The sequence below is a fragment of the Leguminivora glycinivorella genome, chromosome Z, assembly GCF_023078275.1.
Source record: "Leguminivora glycinivorella isolate SPB_JAAS2020 chromosome Z, LegGlyc_1.1, whole genome shotgun sequence".
NCBI classification, from domain to species: domain Eukaryota; kingdom Metazoa; phylum Arthropoda; class Insecta; order Lepidoptera; family Tortricidae; genus Leguminivora; species Leguminivora glycinivorella.
This window is the reverse complement of record NC_062998.1, coordinates 13,513,643-13,531,255: the sequence shown is the minus strand read 5'-3', so window position 1 is coordinate 13,531,255 and position 17,613 is coordinate 13,513,643. Positions and strand designations below refer to the sequence as shown.

The window sequence follows — 17,613 nt, the reverse complement described above, 5'->3', positions numbered from 1 at the left end:
GATTTCTGTATTTACAATGAGTTTCTTACCCATGAACGGCAGAGAATAACCCCACTTCACGAAGGGGAGGTAAACGAGCATGCCTCCGAATATGAAACCAGTCGCGTACAGGTACTCCCACTGGGGCGTCTGGATTATTGGGGCGATCACCAAATACGTTGACACCAGAAGAACGATGTACGGTATAATAATGGGCACCTAAGGAAACGGAATTTGCTTTTTAATTATCAAGTTTTTAAACTCTTAGTATAATGTAAACTTCTACAATCAGCGCCATCAAAATAGCAAAACGGACCCAATAACCAAATATACCCTGTATATTCGTAATGATGGTATATACATACAGACCATACAGTTCGCATAAATAGCAACAAAATATATCGCTGGATTGAGTCAATAAAATTTGAAATCAACAGCTTGATTAAAAGTTGTCGCTCGTTGTTGTCGCTCGCATCTGATCTATTACCACAGTATAATAAACAGTACTATCGTACAATATGGCCACTCCCGCTCCCCGTTGAAAGTGCCGCCCACCCCCTCTCGGTTACCTCACAGTTACCGCCTGTCAAAAACGCGAACAGTCGACCTGTCATATTTCACTCATACAAGCATAAGTAGTACGCGTTCACCTACACGAGCTTAGACTGTGTGCTAGAAACGCGCCTCTTTCATATATTTGATCGCCTGTGCGAGGTGTGCTATTACTAAGTGGGTTTATTTTATTACATTTATCCAATTATTTTAGGTACCTTATAGGGCCTCGGTGCATGGGGCTTAGTGCGTCTCATGACGATCAACGCCAACATGGCTCCTCCGTAGAAAATCCACGCCGTGAACGAGAAGAAATCAATCAGCGAGTCTATAGTTCCGTACAATACCATGGCAACAGCGATCAGGGACTGCAAGAGAAATCATTTATGTAACCATTGTAATCCAAATGCAATAATGGGCCATTTTTTTCAAAGTTGTCCACCCCACTTTTTTTGTAACATGGGTATTTTTTACGCGATTATTACTCAGAATCGCGAGCTTTCGATCCTGATAGGAGAAAAAAAATGTCCCAAGATTTCCATACATTTTTTCGAACCTTCCATTCCGGTACCGCCATACAAAATGTATGAAAAAATGGTAACGGAAAAGAAAAAAACCTTGGGACAATTTTTTTCTCCTATTAGAATAGAAAGAGCTCGCGATTCTGAGTGGAAACCACATAAAAATTTTTAAATCCAAAAAAAAAGTGGGGTGGACAACTTTGAAAAAAAATGGCCCTAATATACTTAATTATTTAAGTTGGTAAAAGTGAGAAAATAAGGGAGAGTCCAGAAGGGTTAATATTTATTTGTACTTATGTTTGTTTATCAAAATAAATAGAATGGAGGGTGCGTTTAAACAACGTTATACTGATGTGTACCTATGGTATAAACGGTTAATTCGTTATTAACCCTATAACGCGTAAGAGGCCCATAGTGAACGTACCGCAAACATATAAGTCAGCTGTTCATTTATCATTGTAACTTGAGCCGGTGAGCTCGGTTCATATGCTCGAGTTTAATGTTTATTTTTAAATTCATTTACATTTAGAGTTGAATGTATTTATGCTAGTAAAGTGATCGTTTAGTTAGGGATGAGTGAGTTTTGTTTCATTTACATGATGCTTGGGTATGACGGCAGTTTAATACAAAGAGTGACGTTATGTTTGTTAATTGATTTTGATTATTTTGTAGGGCACTTTCCACCACTGAGGATAGAAGCCTGTACGGAAGTCTATGATGTTGTTTTAAATAGACAAGGTCACCAGTTTTATACGATATTTCACGAGATGGAAGTCGTGCTCTTGTTTGAAGTTTCTTTAGCATTTAAACATATGCTCTAAGAGCTTTTTCACGGCTAAAAGCCGCGTACGATATTGAAGGGCTCGTACATACTCATTGTAAGAGTCAGATTATCACTTGTTTCATACAGAGAATTCGGAATATGAGGTTTGTGTCCGTAGAGAAGTTCGTAAGGTGTGTATTGAGTTACACTATAGAGGTAGTGGTGTTGTAGCAAAGGATAGCTGTAAATATCTAGCAGTGCCAATCATTCTGATTTTCATTTACCAAACGATTTCAAGTATTCTTTCAAAGGTCCAATTGCTTTCGTTCAAGGCTGGAATTTGTCTATATTGGAGTGATGGGGTGTAGAAAAAAGTGATTTTTATCTTAAAGATGTTGTTAATCTGTTTAAAAAATTCAAGTGAAGCAATTACCGAGATCAATTAAAAACCATTTTTGGGATACCGAATAGGGCCATGAAATGTACAAGGCTACGAGCTACTTCTTCACTTGTAGCTGTGACTTGTGGGTATGCGCATGAGGAATTTGGTGGTGAGATCATCTTGGATGGTTAAGATAAATTTGAATTTACTGAGGTCCGGCTTCCGGAAGGGGACCTACTATGTCGAGTGCTAAACGTTCAAATGGTTGTGTACTGGACGAAGTTATCACCATAGGAGCCTTATTGCATTTTTCTTAGTGGCTTATTGATTTGACATAGTTTACAGGATTTAACGTAATTTTCGATGTCCATGCGCATTGTTTTCCAATAGTACGAGGCTTTTATTCGATTAAGCATACGGTTCATTCCGGGGTGTCCTAAGTGATGGTGGAACCGTGATTTTTCTTTAAGAATTTGAGAGACTTCGTGCTGGGGTAGGGCATATCATTTTGTTCTTGTATATGTGTATTTTTATGTTTGTATTATGGAAGATAAAAGGAAATCATGTTATATATTTTGCCGTAAGAGATTTTTGTGAATGGCTCTGTGAAATCTGATATCGCTAAGTCGGTGAGTGTGGGATTGTTTTGGCAAAATAATATCTCGTAAGGACACGAGCGGGTTAAAAATAGATTTATAATTTGTTTCCTCGTAGTGATTTATTTTTGTGAATAGAGAAATATAGTAAGTCTTTCCGTTATTAGGAAATGGCAGTACAGTATAGGGTTCGCGTTCGGAGTTACGTAATTCGCTTTGGTTTGGTAAACTGTTTAATATTTTCTTTCGAGGTTCGGCATAGAGGGTCAAAGTCCAGTGAGGTAGGACATGCGATTGAATTAATTTTCGACCGCAATAAGTTTTCAGAGTGCTCTTTCAATTTTAGTGTTATTTTGCCCAGTAGCGTTAATAAATTGCTTTTTAGAATGTTGTTCTTAAGCGTTATCTTGGTTAGGTGTGTTTGCAATTTGGTTTCTGGTTATAGGCATGTACCGGGATGCGAGATAGGGCGTCAGCATTGGAATTAAGTTTGCCTTGCTTGTAAATAACTTTACAATTATATTCTTCTAATTCTTAGCCTCCAGCGTATAAGTCTGCTTCCCGGATCTTCGCTTTTTCACATAAAAAAAGCCATGTGAGTGGTCGGTGATCGGTGACAATTTTGAATTTGTTTCTGCATAAATACGGACGGAAACATTTTACTGCAAAGATTATAGCTAAGAGTTCCTTTTCGGTAGTAGAGTAATTACATTCCGCCTTAACCATTGTCGTACTTTGGGACGTTTATGCGCGATGGGAAGGTCCTTTTCTCATAGGACCTTGTTTTGAAAGCACGGCACCGACTGAACTGTTACTTGCGTCAAGTCAAATTCACAAAAGGTTGTGAAAAGTCGGGGTATTGGAGTAGAGGTACTGTAGTTAGTTTTTCTTTGAGATGATTAAATGAAAGATCTTGTTCTGAAGTCCAATTAAATGTAACATCTTTCTTTAGAAGGGAGGTAAGTGGTTTAGGTTATTTGAGAAAAGTTGTCTATAAATCTGGTGGTAGTATCCAACTAATCCAAGAAAGTAGATTTTACTTTTTAGCGTTTCGCGGAACAGGAATTGAGTGACAGCCCTAACTTTATCGGAAGTAGTTGCACGCCTTTGTCGGTGATTATATGACCTAAGTTACTGTCACTTCGCGTCGGAGAAATTCAAGCACTTATCGGGTTGGTAATTTTAGATTATATTCTCGGAATCTGTCGAAGACGAGATGAAGTTTTTGGATATGACTCTCGAGGTCATGTGAGTATATGATACAGTCATCTAAGTATATAGAGCAGTGTAGGCCTTGTAGGCCTGAAAGGACGAGGTTCATAAGTCGTTGGAAGGTAGAAGGTGCGTTTTTGAGACCAAAGGGCATTCTATTAAATTGGAAATGGCCCGATATTCCACTGGGGTTGAGAATCGTAAAGCCTGTTTTCGCTGAGTCAGCAGGGTCCATTGGAATTTGGTGAAAACCGGAAACGAGGTCTAATGTCGAAAAGTATTTAGATTTTCCTAATTGATCAAGGATATCAGTTATAAGTGGAATTGGATAAACTTCGGTTACCGTGACGTCATTCAGGCGCCTGTAATCGATTACGATGCGCCATTTTTCTTTGACCTAGGGCGTCGTTGCAAGACGATCCAGACTGGTGCACTCCAGGGAGATATAGAGGTTTGATAATGTTTTGGTCCACTAGCATTTTCTTAATTTGCTTATCAACTTCTTATCCATTGACATTCTGGGGAACCTGTAGGACTTAGCATTGATAGGCGCAGCGTTGCCTGTGTTAATGGAATGTTTCAGAGCTGGGGTATGAGTCAAGGAATCCCCTTCGAGGTAAAATATATCTGCGTATTTACTGCAACATTGTAGTAGTGACTTTCTCTCTTCTGGGTTCAAATGTTCGTGACGTATGAGGTCTAACACGCGCTGAATACGATTGGACTGACCTGAGGTTACATTGTTTACACAAGTAGTGTGTTCTGATGAGTCACTCATAAGAGCGGAGTAATCTATTGGAGTAATAGTGACATTACATTCTTTAATTTCGATGGAAGAGTCGGTAGTATTTAAAATAGATACGTTGGCGCGTTTGTTGCATTTTATAGTAACTATACAATTGGCTAAGTAAACACCGTCTTTGAGCTTGTGATCTAAAATGAGGCCCTCTTTGATACCCGCGAGTTCAGAATCTGGATTGGAAATAACACATTCTATTACGCCTTCGGATCGAGCTGGGATTATGTAAGATTGTTGATTAAAATGGATTTGTAAAGTGTGGCCCTGTAGGGACAGAGTGTTAGTTCTATAATCTATGTTGCATGTGAAGAATTTTAGGAAATCGTTACCTATAATGCCGTCATATTTGAGATTGACTTCGTCTTTAATGACGTGAAACTTGTATGAAATAGTATCATCTAGGAGAGGGAATTGTAATTGTGAGGACCCTAGTGTTTCACAATAAGAGTCTGTGTCGTTTATTCCTTTAAGTTTAATAATCTCAGAGGAAAGGCATGGTTTTTCTTTGAAACTGGAGTATTTGATAATACTGACACTAGCGCCTGTGTCGATAAGGAAACAGAGAGGATGTTCAGAGTCAGACATCGTCAAGTATGTGTAAGGCAAAGATATCCCCTTTTTCAATGAATGAATTTCGTAGCATGGTATTTCAGATACGGTATCGTGAAGAGCAGGGGCAGGTTCTTTCTTAGACTCGGTGGGCATTTTTGTGCTTGATTCAGTGAGAGATAATTTAGGTATTCTTAAATGATAAATCCTATCAAAAACGTGTCAGTAAGAAAGGGTAACACGTACATGAAATATTAGGCCCGGGGCTGGTGTGAAGCGGCGAACGTGGACGTAGGAGAGAATATCCAGCAAGTGACCCTCCCTGGATGCGGCGAAACACAACCTGCGAGCATCAATAGAAAGATCGTGAACATCATTTAATTTACTCATGTCTGTGGGGAAACATCAGCTTCCGGTATGCTGCGTTAAACGAAATTGCGGTTTTCAGGCACCGTTAGCGAGGAAAGATTTTCTTATACTTGTGATTCTTGTGAATATTAATTACAACGCCATCTACTGTGGAGTAGCCAAAATGTCTCGTTCCACAAAACCGGTTGCCATGTAGCGCCATCTAGTGGGGAGTAGCTTGTACAGTTTGTACAACTTTTTTTTCTTCTGCCATAGAGCCCATAGATATAATTAAGTTCTACCACAGACATATATAAATATAACTCCGTATAGACAGATAAAGTATAAGAAAAAACGTACCTCAGTACCATACAGAAAAAGGTACGGACGGAGGCCTAGATGGCTTTAGACCTTTGGGCTACGCTCAGCTAGATGGCGCTAATATTAATATTTGACATTTTGTCACATATCAAGCTAAGAATATTGGCCAAATTGTCAAAACTGAGGTTCAAAAGTTTTAAGCCTGTGTCAAGAGATGGCAGTCTATGCACTGTGATTACACATTTTACTTCGACAGTAACTCTCTATAATACTCGATCCTCTTTGGTTCTACTTTGCCAAAGATGCTTATAGTCTGTTAAACCGCTTCCGGTATTAGAAAAACGAGGCAAATGAAAAAATGTAGGCGCAAATGCTTATTATCGTCCCGTAAAGTTTGCATTAAGTCTTTTTTAGGCCGATATTCCACTATCACAGAAATTTTATATGATCATAGGCAACATGCCGTCCTTTTTCTTCACGTTGGAGAAAAAGGGATAGTGTACTTTCGGCCTTGTGACAAATTGACCGGTTATACTTTAGAAGAACTTTGAATTTGAGTTCACTGGAACCATTCAAAGGAACAAAGTGGCTTAATCTGTAATTGTTTTGCCATCAAGCACCCTAGTGCTAATAGCTTTAATGATGTAAGGATCTTAGGAATCAAAATATTGTGTTAAATATAGGTAATGTGATGTACCGTGAGAATGTTTAGAAAAGTAGTGGTAAAGAAAATAGTACACACCTTCCAGCAACGAACAGCGTGCCATTAGCGGAACCGAACGTCGATATGGTGACCGCCAGCGGCATGAGCCACGCCATGGGTCCCAGCAGACGGTTCCCGAACGTCACGGCCACCGCCTCGCTGTCCACCATCTCGCTGACCGACATCACGGTCAGGTACGACACGTTCACTAGCGCGTAGCACAGGGTCACCAGTGGGATGCCAATTATAATGCTCAAGGGGAGATTTCTAGAACATTAATGTTACAGTTTAGTTGTCATGACGTCACAGCTACAGGACGGGTAGAATCATATCTATGAGCATCAAGTCGCATTTTATACTCAGACATAGTAATGTAGAAATTGCAGAACATTCCCAAAAAGCGGAAACATTCTTGAGAATGTTCGCAGAACATTCCCGCAACATGCAATTTATTATTTAAACAAGAAAATATACTTGAAATAATGTTTAAATGGGCGTAATATAAAACTATATGTTATTATAGGTATAATATTGTCTATTACAGTTAGCTATTTTGTTGATAAGTGATAAGTTACCTAAATTCTCACTATAAGTTGCTTAAATTCTCACTATACTTCAGGGAACATTTCGACTTTCAGACTTCACAGTTTTAGTCCTGATTTTTTTTAAATTAGGTACCGAACTATTATTTCTTGATGCCTGTTTTTGGTCCTGCCAATATATGTATATACAAAAAAAAAAAACAAAAAAACAAAAAAAAATCAAAAAGACCACTGTCAGGATCGAACCTGAGAACATCGGCACACGAAGCCAGCACGGGAAGCATGGTCGCGCGATAGACGATAAAATATCAGGCCGTCCCTATCGCACTTACAAATAGTGCGATAGGGACGGCCTGCTATTTTATCGTCTATCGCGCGACCATGCTTCCCGTGCAGCGCACTACCACGGGACTATGTCTTGACTTGCTGAGTTTGACGAAATTATGGTATACACTACGAAGTTAGGTACTAAGTATTCTGATAAATTCTCGTTCTCGAGAACATTCTCAGAAGTTACCGAAAATTCTCATGAGGAATGTTCTGCAACTTTGGAAACTTCTCGACCGTATTTTGCTACTCAGGCATAACACTCGTTAATATGACAACGCTTAGGTTATGCATTGAAAGCTCTAAGCATGCGTAGGTACGCATTGGGGACGAGCGGTTTCTCACATATTAATTGCGATTCGAGCTGATGCGGATCCACCGTAACTGTAACTGGACTATTGGTTTTTATAAGTTACATTAATAGTAAGGCTCTGCCGTACAACAATCGAAGTTTCAAGTAGTTTCTACGTCATTTTAAAACTACATTGGCATAAACGTTTACATAAGAAGAAAAACGTTGTATATTCGCTGATTTTCGAATACCGAGTTTTTAGGATAATGGCCCATGATAACAGAGTTCCGGCCATTATGTTTTTAAACTCGTCGACTTTAATCTGTCAATTAGGACACCACCGACTAAACTATACTTGCTGACTTTTTAATGTTGGATTACTCTTTGACACTTAGGGCCAGTTGCGCCAAACCGTCTGTCACCGTTAAAGCATTCGTTAAATTTTATTGTAATGGGAAGTTACATAGACGTCCTTTCCGTGACGATGATGTGTCTGTCAAATGTTGTTGATGCAACTGGTACTTAGTCAACTATAATATTTCATTACACTTCACTTTAGTTAACTGAAAAAAATTCAAAAATGGAACTTCATAAGTACAAGTTCTATACTAATTTGCGATACCTGGCAATTTTTTCTGTATCTGAAACACATTTTTGATTATCTATCGCGTTATCGACCAATGTTTGTAACCTGGCAACCAATTGTTTGTAATAACCGTCTCTGATTGGTCGATAACGCGATAGATTTAAAAAAAATGTGTTTCAGATGCAGGATAATTTGCCAGGTATCGCAAATTAGTATAGAAATTGTACGAAGTTCTATTTTTGAAATTATTACAGTTAACTAAAGTCAACTATAATGAGATATTATAGTTGAGTCGGAACTGCCATAGAGTATCCAACACTGAAAAGTTAGCACTTATAGTTTAATCTGTGGTGTCCTAATTGACAGATTAAAGTCGACGAGTATAAAAATACTATTTTAACTACGTCATTGTATGTAGTTAGTAGTTACCAACGTGTACATAATATTCACTCAAGTCATGGTTCGGATTTCGGAATAAGCGCGTATTAAAAGGTATACATATATAAGTGTGCACGTACGTATACCAAGTGATATAATTAGGTACAATGTTTTTCTATAAACGCAAATCGAGATCAGAAAATAATACCATAATTTACTTCATAAAATCATAAGTAATTAAATACAGGTAGACAATGTCAGCTAAGTCAGCTTGCTATGACTTTTAGGCAGTAGGTAATTGCTACACATTAAATTATTAAAAATGATGATCGTTAGAGCGGTGAAAGAGAGGCTCTTTGTGAAGAATAAATCTGAAGCACTCAGAAGTGAATAGCACGCTGAATAGTGAATATAAAGATATTCGAGTTGAATGTATCGCAATATCCAATTAAGAGATATCAACTACGAGCACGTAACAAGTCTCGGCAGAGCCGGGGTTAAAATTAGCAATTTAGTGACCTACATTAAGTACATCGACTGTATACAGTCCAGATCGTCAAAATGTCCTTTATGTTCGAGCGAATGCTTGCTGACGTCTCTTTATAGGCCGAATCTTTATTTAACTTGGTAGATCTTTGAAATCCTTTTAACCCAGTTGTGCGAACGGACCGTGCCGTAGCCGAATGGCATTTCTGCGACGCGAAACGAAAACGAAACGTTGCGTTTCGTGAGCGTTTGTGCCATTCGCCTACGTACCCAGGCCCCGTAGCAGAATGGCATTTCTGCGACGCCAAACACCGCAGAAATGCAATTTATCTCTATCGCTCTTGCGTATTGGCGCGACAGAGCCAAACTGAATTTGTGCGGCGTTTGGCGTCGCAGAAATGCCAATCGGCTACACGGGGCCTGAGATAGAGGTATCTAAGTAATAAATAAGTAGGTACTATTATGCTGCCTAGACTATGATACGATGTACATACATATTGTTATCCTTATTCTTTTATCTATACTAATATTATTAATGGGAAAGTGTGTGTGTCTGTTTGTTTGTTCGTCTTTCACGGCAAAACGGAGCGACGAATTGCCGTGATTTCTTAAGTGGAGATAGTTGAAGGGATGGAGACATGGAGAGTGACATAGTTTTTGTCTCTTTCTAACGCGAGCGAAGCCGCGGGCAAAAGCTAGTATTTCATACATGTAACAGCAGTTACGTCATCAATGTTTATACGATATATGTGAATATCAATATTAGCACAGATTAGGTAATATTTTTCCGATCTTTGCTACGCATCTACAGTAACGCTATTTATACAGAGTGTATCTTTTATAACTGGCAATATTTAAGGAAGCGATCATACAGAACCCAACACTATAAATAAGTGTGCCTTAACGTAACCTGAAATTTCCCAAATTGGCATACATTATGGACACCGAGAGTGCAAGTTATACAAATGTGTCTCACAATGAATCGCCCAATCAACTCTTGCCGGTATCGACAGCTCGGCGGCGTGTATGTGTGATTTTTTGAGACAGGATGAAAGGGGTAAAATTAGGTCTAACTAGGTAAAATTTAACGTAAAAATATGTTTTATTAGGTTTTTTACATAGCCAACCGATCATAACCAGAAAATAAAGCCATAATAAAAAAAATAACGTTATTTATATATAATAACGTTATATTGCGTACGCCTATATTTATTTAGAGCCGTGTTCATGTATTTTTGTTTACGTACTTAATCGGTTATTTGTAAAATAACTCGCCTGTACGTGAAACGATACAAGTAGGTGTGTTGTTTGAAATACGTGACCGCGTGATAATTCAGTGTAGTTAATTACTCTAATTATGACTTACTTGGATGGATTCATAATTTCTTCAGTGACATAGTTGAGATTGTTCCAGCCGTCGTAAGCCCACAGGCCGGTGTAGAACGCCGTGGCAATGTTGCCGAACGTTGCGGTGCTAGTCGAGAAGTTGGGCTCCTGTAAATGTCGCGTATTACCTGCACCATACGGACACAACCAACTGTAAGTCTGCATCGATTCATCCCTGTTCATGTGAAATCGGCTATGGAGTCTTATGGAATGGTGATGAATGAATATCATTAAGTACCTATGTCAGTGATGATAATCATTTGACAGTCTGGCAGACACTCAAATGTAACTAAATAATGGTTTTTGGGTTATTCTTATATACAAATCTGCTTAATCCCTGAACCCCGAACTATCGACTGTCGAAGTCTCACAGTGAGGAGCACGATGGTGATGTGAAACCTATTCACGCAAGATTTATTATAGAACTGTTCTTTATAAGAGTATACTCGGTACTCCGCGTGCTAAAGTAAACACTAAATGTAAATGAAGTAAGTAAATGGAAATGAGGGGAATCGCAAAATGTCTTGCAACTTATTACCATGAACCGTCTTTTTGTGAAGTATTACCTAATATAAGTTTGTAAGCGCCGCCGCAGACGATGATGGCGATCGCGACCAACTTCGCGGCGGTGAAGATGTTCTGGACGTTTGTGGCCAGGTTCACGCTGTAGCAGTTCACCGCTAATATCATCACTAGAATAGAATAGGTACATTATTATAAGATGGCACACGCAACGTGAATTTACTTCGGAAAGAGCGGTTTGGGGATCCCTAACTTCCTGCGTTAACCGACGCTATGTGGCGGACCTTAGACATTTCGCGTCCAATCCCCATCATTATTTTACGTATGTTTTATAAAAGTTATGACTTCATTAGTAATTTCATGTCTTGTGTCAGCTTTTGCGCTTGACGACAAAACAATGAACAGAAGATGGTTCACGTCAGAAAAATCACTAATAATAGGGGTCGCCACAGAGTGTCGCGTTGCGTTTTATAAAACGCTGATGGTAATTGCTTAAGTACATGTAAGTTTATGAGTTATAAGAAATAGTTAACATTTATATATGTAGGTACATGTTACAAATCTTTTATGGTACCTTGGTATTCTAGCCAAAAATTATACGTTTACTTTAACAAACAGAAAAACCATAATAGGTGAAATTAAAGGTATATTTTCTGTTCATTATGGTACACGCACGGTACAACTTATAGCCAGCTAGACTGTCCACCACGATCGCATCGCATATGCTTGTTCAACGCTTGGCTAAGAATTGTATAAAAATTAGATAATTATTATAGATAGTCATAATTATATAAAGCTCATAATATGTAGAGATATTCGCATAGCAAAATTGCATAATTAAAACAATCGCTTGGCACATGAACATCGTTTTTACAACAATTACGGAGGTAATACATAGTTGTCATACGGATTAATTTATTGAACATCTGGCGTGAAATTTCTGTAAGAGAGTAAATGTAATGTAGTGTAGAGTAAATCATCTATTACTAAGCCCTCACTCAAAAATGTTCAGCACAGCATTCCACTCCATCATACCCCGTACCCTTTAACATTCATGATCATAAATCTCATATTCGTCACCTCATTACGTCGCTCGTAAGCGAATAATTGCGAGTTGTTACCAGGCCAATACCAATGCCAATGCTACTGGGGTTGTTATTCCACGGGCTTACCGAGCATCAGGGCACCAGATACTGTACTCTCCAGACATATAGACAGGTATATGTAATCGGAGTTCACTTTACACTGGTTAGACTCTTGTGGTCGGCAGACGAGGAAACTCGACCCCAGGAAGGCCTCAACATTGATCTTGGTTATTGACAGCATGTAATCATTCTGATCGATATTAAATTGAAGGTTCGACTCACCTATTGAAATGACCGCTACCAGTTTGACAAGCGCATCAGGCGGTTCGCACTCACTCACGAATGGTTCCACTGCGTACTTGGCGAAGCTCAGGCAGATGATTGCCATTTGCGACGGTTTCAGCACCAGAGTTGACACCTGCAGGCCCGGCAAATAAATTTTAAATTATGCATTAGGTACGCAACTATGTATTTTGTACATACTGTACCTATTGGCAATCTGACTGACTTATTTTAATCCCATTTATTGTCTGATGTGATATGTAATGGTTCTCATACAGCGTGTATTTTCACAATTTAACGCGAAAATGCTAAAATAGAAAGGAGCCCCCCTTACAATTTTGGAATTTTAGTGTGGTGTTAACTAGATTTATCGAAAAAAATTGTCCATTAAGAACAACTCAGTTAAAAGATATTGCGAAAACATCTTTAAAATCGAGGTTCCGCTCTCGACTGTTTCCTCCTTCAAAACTTAATAAATCTGAACGAAATTTGAGAATCTGAATAACAATGAAATAATCTGTGTCGTACCGTGTAGTTTTTTTGTTACCGATCTTGAGTATCACACCTTTTTTTGCGACATAATGAAAAAGGCCGTTTTTAGAGATTTTTGATTAGCTCTAGCGTCTTTAAAAATAAAAATACAATAAAATCAAAACGGTCCGACACAGATAAAAATAATAATAATCTGTGTTGAAAAAATAATTGCTCTATCTTCAAAAATCAGAGGAAATAGTCGAGAGCGTTTGTATGGAAAATTGACCCAACCTGTATCGTCTGAAGTAGTAAGTTTGGGCTCCAATGAACACATGTTAATAGCATAGGTTTTGTGAAAAATGGACGAGCATTTATTTTTCTTTTTCAGCGGACTCTAAAGGTCGCATTTAATGATGCGACCACGAATGCTATTTACTGGGCAAAACGTATTATCAAAACTATTTTTAAACCCTATTACCCTCCAACACTCATTGTGCAGATAGGTACTTTTGATCGATATAAACATAGACTATAAGACTCTCATAGTGACATTGAAGCCTTGATTACAGCGAAACCCAAGAAATGTAGATTGCTGCAATGCTGACATTAAATTACTGCGCAGTTAGTGACTCCGTGTACAATAGTTATTTGTTATACAAGGGGGCAAAGTTGTATTTTAACGCCGAGTGTGGAATTGAAAAACGAGCAAGTGAAAGGATTCTATAGTTGAACCACGAGCGAAGCGAGTGGTTCGAGAATAGAATCCTGAACTTGCGAGTTTTTTAACACACGAGAAGTAAAATACATTTGCACCCGAGTGTAACACAAAACTTTTCCCCTCACTATAGCGAGGAAACTACAACGCAAAAAATGCGTTTATCACTGCTTCCAGTAGTTCCACAGGTGGTAAATCATCTTTATTACTAGATTCACCTACTTTTATCAATTTTAAAGCAGTTAATTTGACTTTATTCAAGGTCAAATTACTTTACCCACTAGTGGATAAAATGCGTTTTTACCCGCTGGTATTAAAGGACAAAACACGTGTTTCCGAGGTAGTGAGGGGAAAAATTCATGACTACAGATGTACAAAGTTCATTATTGCAAAAGACATTGTTACAATTCCAGATATTTTTATGCTTGCTAATATGAAAACAGATGATTACCTAGTTACAACGAATCATATCCTTAAGTACATAAAAATGTTTCGTTCATTAAAATTTGCCAGTGCTTGCGTGCTTTTTAAAAGCGAACCTTATTAGGTCTAACCGTACGGGATTTGGCACTAACCGTCAGTTTTGTGCCGATGACTATCCAGCCGTTAATCAAAGTGATGGCCAGAGACTATCCAGAGACGTTTTAACCCCCGACGCAAAAACGACGGGGTGTTATAAGTTTGACGTGTCTGTCTGTCTGTCTGTCTGTCTGTTTGTCTGTGTGTGTGTCTGTCTGTGGCATCGTAGCTCCCGAACGGATGAACCGATTTCGATTTAGTTTTTTTTTATTTGAAAGCTGTGTTAGTCGGGAGTGTTCTCACGGCTCAGCCACGACATTGGGCTAAGCGCGACAGCGGTGAGCGGCGGCCATACATTGGAGCGAGACACAGCGATGGGACTTTTCATTCGCACGTATGGCTGCCGCTCACCGCTGTCGCGCTTAGACCAATGTCGTGGCTGGGCCGTTAGCCATGTTTCATGAAAATAGGTCCACTAGGTCGCGGTCGGGGGTTTTTTCAAAATTTTAATTTTGTGGTTAGGTTATAGAATAGTTACTTTAGAGGGTGCGCCCACGGGCGACTCTTCGAAGTGACTTTTTTGTCGCGACCATGGGCTAATATGAAAGTGCGCTCACGAAGCGACGCAACTTTTCATACAAATACGTAAGTCACTGAGCAACTTTGTCGCACGTGGGCGCGCACCCTTACTTGATAAAAATTAAGGTAAGGTGCATCAGGGTAATTCCGAATGACAGAAATGCTCGGGTAATTTCGAAAGGGGAACCTTGATATGATGGAAATAATGGTGATTTCTATGCGACTTTCGAAATTAGACGACTTTCGGAATTACCCTAATGCACCTTATTAATTTTCGTATGACATAGAGTTGTAAGCATATCGGTACCCAGGAAAATAGAAACGCGGGTGGTCCTCCGAAGGCGTCCATGAAGTACGCATACTCGGCACCCGACGACGTGTTCATGGTTCCTAGCTCTGCGTACGCGAGCGCTCCTGTGGACAAATAGGCTGATGAAATTCATGAAAAACAGAAATCGGGAGGTGTGTCTATTCAAATTTATTTCTATATGAAGTTCATTCATACTAATATTATAAAAGGGAAAGTGTGTGTGTCTGTTTGTTTGTCCGTCTTTCACGGCAAGACGGAGCGACAAATTGACGTTATTTTTTAAGTGCAGATATTGAAGGGATAGAGTAGAGAGTGATATAGGCTACTTTTTGTATCTTCCTAACGAGAGCGAAGCCGCGGGCAAAAGCTAGTATATAATATACTTAGGACCTTTCGAAAAAACACTCCTCATATTTTACTTGTGTTTTACCTTTCCGAGCCGATCGACTTTGCAATCGATTTTGTAAATCTAGATTTAGCCTAAAGAAACGTAATAACTAATATGTATTTACTATTCTTTCTTTCAAAACTTTATAAGTCCATAATGAACGAAGTTTTTCTTTGAAATACATTTTGTCATGGAACTGGAGCAGTGAACAAATACCCGATGGTATGGTATTATAAGAACCTAATAAGATAATCACGTAGAAAAGAGTAACATTATTGCAAGATATTAAGGAACGTCTATTAGGAATTACCGTGGAGGCGAACAGTTGTGTAGCGGTATTCTGTGACAAATTATATTGAAAATATAGAACTAAGTAGTGGCGCAACATACTTAGAAAACGCAAAAGTGGAAAATAATCAGTTCTTAAACTCATTATCAAAGTCAAGTCATGATAATATTAAGCGCCATATACGCTACAGGCACTTAATCCCTTTAAGAATTTCAGTATTTTACAAAATTTCTAAAAAGCTGGATAAAGGAAATAAATCGGTTGGGAATTGCGACCTGTAGAGCAGAACATCCGGACATACAAGTGGCTGCGGTCAAAAAACACAGCTTGCACTCCGTAAGTTGATCTCTACTTATTGACACATTGTTCTTTCCAATCGGCGTTAGTCTGTACATGCGATCCCATTGAGACAGGCTCGTTTAACAACATCACGTTTACTTGCTCAGCTAACAAAGGATGTTTACACTCTTGAGGTCAGATCAAGTTCGCAGAAGCATAGTTTATTATTATACCTCGCAGACTGTTTTTAATGGACGCCGGATCACATTTACAATGACATCATTTATAAACTGCAACGGCATGGAACTCTTAGGTTTAGATTTCAAATAATGTACCTACCAAGATGTCTGTTGTTTCCCTTAAGTTTAAGCGGCATAATTTGAGAGAGAGAAAGAATTTCCCGGGATATATCACATATAAAGTGCGTGAAAGATGATGCAGGAAAGGTGCTGACGAATGACGAAGTCATAAAAGAACGTTGGAAAGGCTACTTTGAAAGGTTAATGAATGAGGAAAATGAGTGGAGTAGACATGTACTGGATCACAAACCGATAAATATGGGTACAGTGAGAGAGATATGTATGGATGAGGTAAGAATGGCTGTGAGAAGTATGAAAAATGGAAAATCGGTAGGTCCAGATGATATACCTGGAGAAGTATGGAAGTTGTTGAGTGAGGATGGATGTAAGTGGCTGACTTTGTTCTTCAATAAGTTGTTGCATGAAGAAACTATCCCCGATGAATGGTGCGACAGTTTACTGGTGCCCATTTTCAAAAACAAAGGGGATGTACAAGACTGCAACAACTATAGAGGAATAAAGCTAATGTCACATACAATGAAAATATGGGAAAAGGTGATAGAGAGACGCCTGAGAGAAGACATACGACCGCGTACCGCCAATTGTGCGAAAAATACAGGCGCGCAAAAAGGAACCTGCATATGGTGTTTGTTGACCTCGAGAGGTTTTGTGGTGGGCTCTGAAAGAGAAATGCGTGCCTGGGAAGTATGTAGAGCTAATACGGTCAATGTACAGTCGATGTTGTACACGCGTCCGGTCAGCTGCCGGCACCACCGACAGGTTCAGTGTCGCGGTGGGCTTGCACCAGGGATCGGCTCTAAGTCCTCACCTCTTCCTGCTTATTATGGACGCTTTGTCGTCGGACATACAGGAGGAGGTACCCTGGTGTATGCTTTTCGCTGATGACATTGTGCTTGTTGGTGAAGACGGGCTCGAGGTACAGAGCAGACTCGAGAAGTGGCGGCAAAAACTAGACAATGTTGGCCTGAAGATCAGTAGATCAAAAACAGAACATATGTTTTGTGATTTCGGCGGTCTCTCTGGTTTTGCTGCCATAGAACTTGATGGTATTTTATTGCCAGTCTGCTCCGACTTTAAGTACCTTGGTTCGCTCGTACAGTGTGATGGCGATATCGACCGCGACGTGAAA

At 39.2% G+C, this 17,613-nt stretch overlaps 1 protein-coding gene across 2 annotated transcripts in view; it reads right to left on the bottom strand.

The window, feature by feature from the left end:
* LOC125240830 (b(0,+)-type amino acid transporter 1-like) overlaps positions 1-17,613 on the bottom strand; it is a 72,464-nt gene that overhangs the window by 1,325 nt on the left and 53,526 nt on the right. For both annotated transcript variants that reach the window (XM_048148963.1, XM_048148962.1), the window contains exons 5-12: positions 15,206-15,312; positions 12,612-12,747; positions 11,289-11,414; positions 10,703-10,850; positions 6,765-6,992; positions 5,600-5,696; positions 750-899; positions 30-198 (exon numbers count right to left, since the gene is read on the bottom strand). In XM_048148963.1, coding sequence (XP_048004920.1) covers positions 30-198; positions 750-899; positions 5,600-5,696; positions 6,765-6,992; positions 10,703-10,850; positions 11,289-11,414; positions 12,612-12,747; positions 15,206-15,312 — 1,161 coding nt within the window. The remainder of the gene's footprint in view (positions 1-29; positions 199-749; positions 900-5,599; positions 5,697-6,764; positions 6,993-10,702; positions 10,851-11,288; positions 11,415-12,611; positions 12,748-15,205; positions 15,313-17,613) is intronic.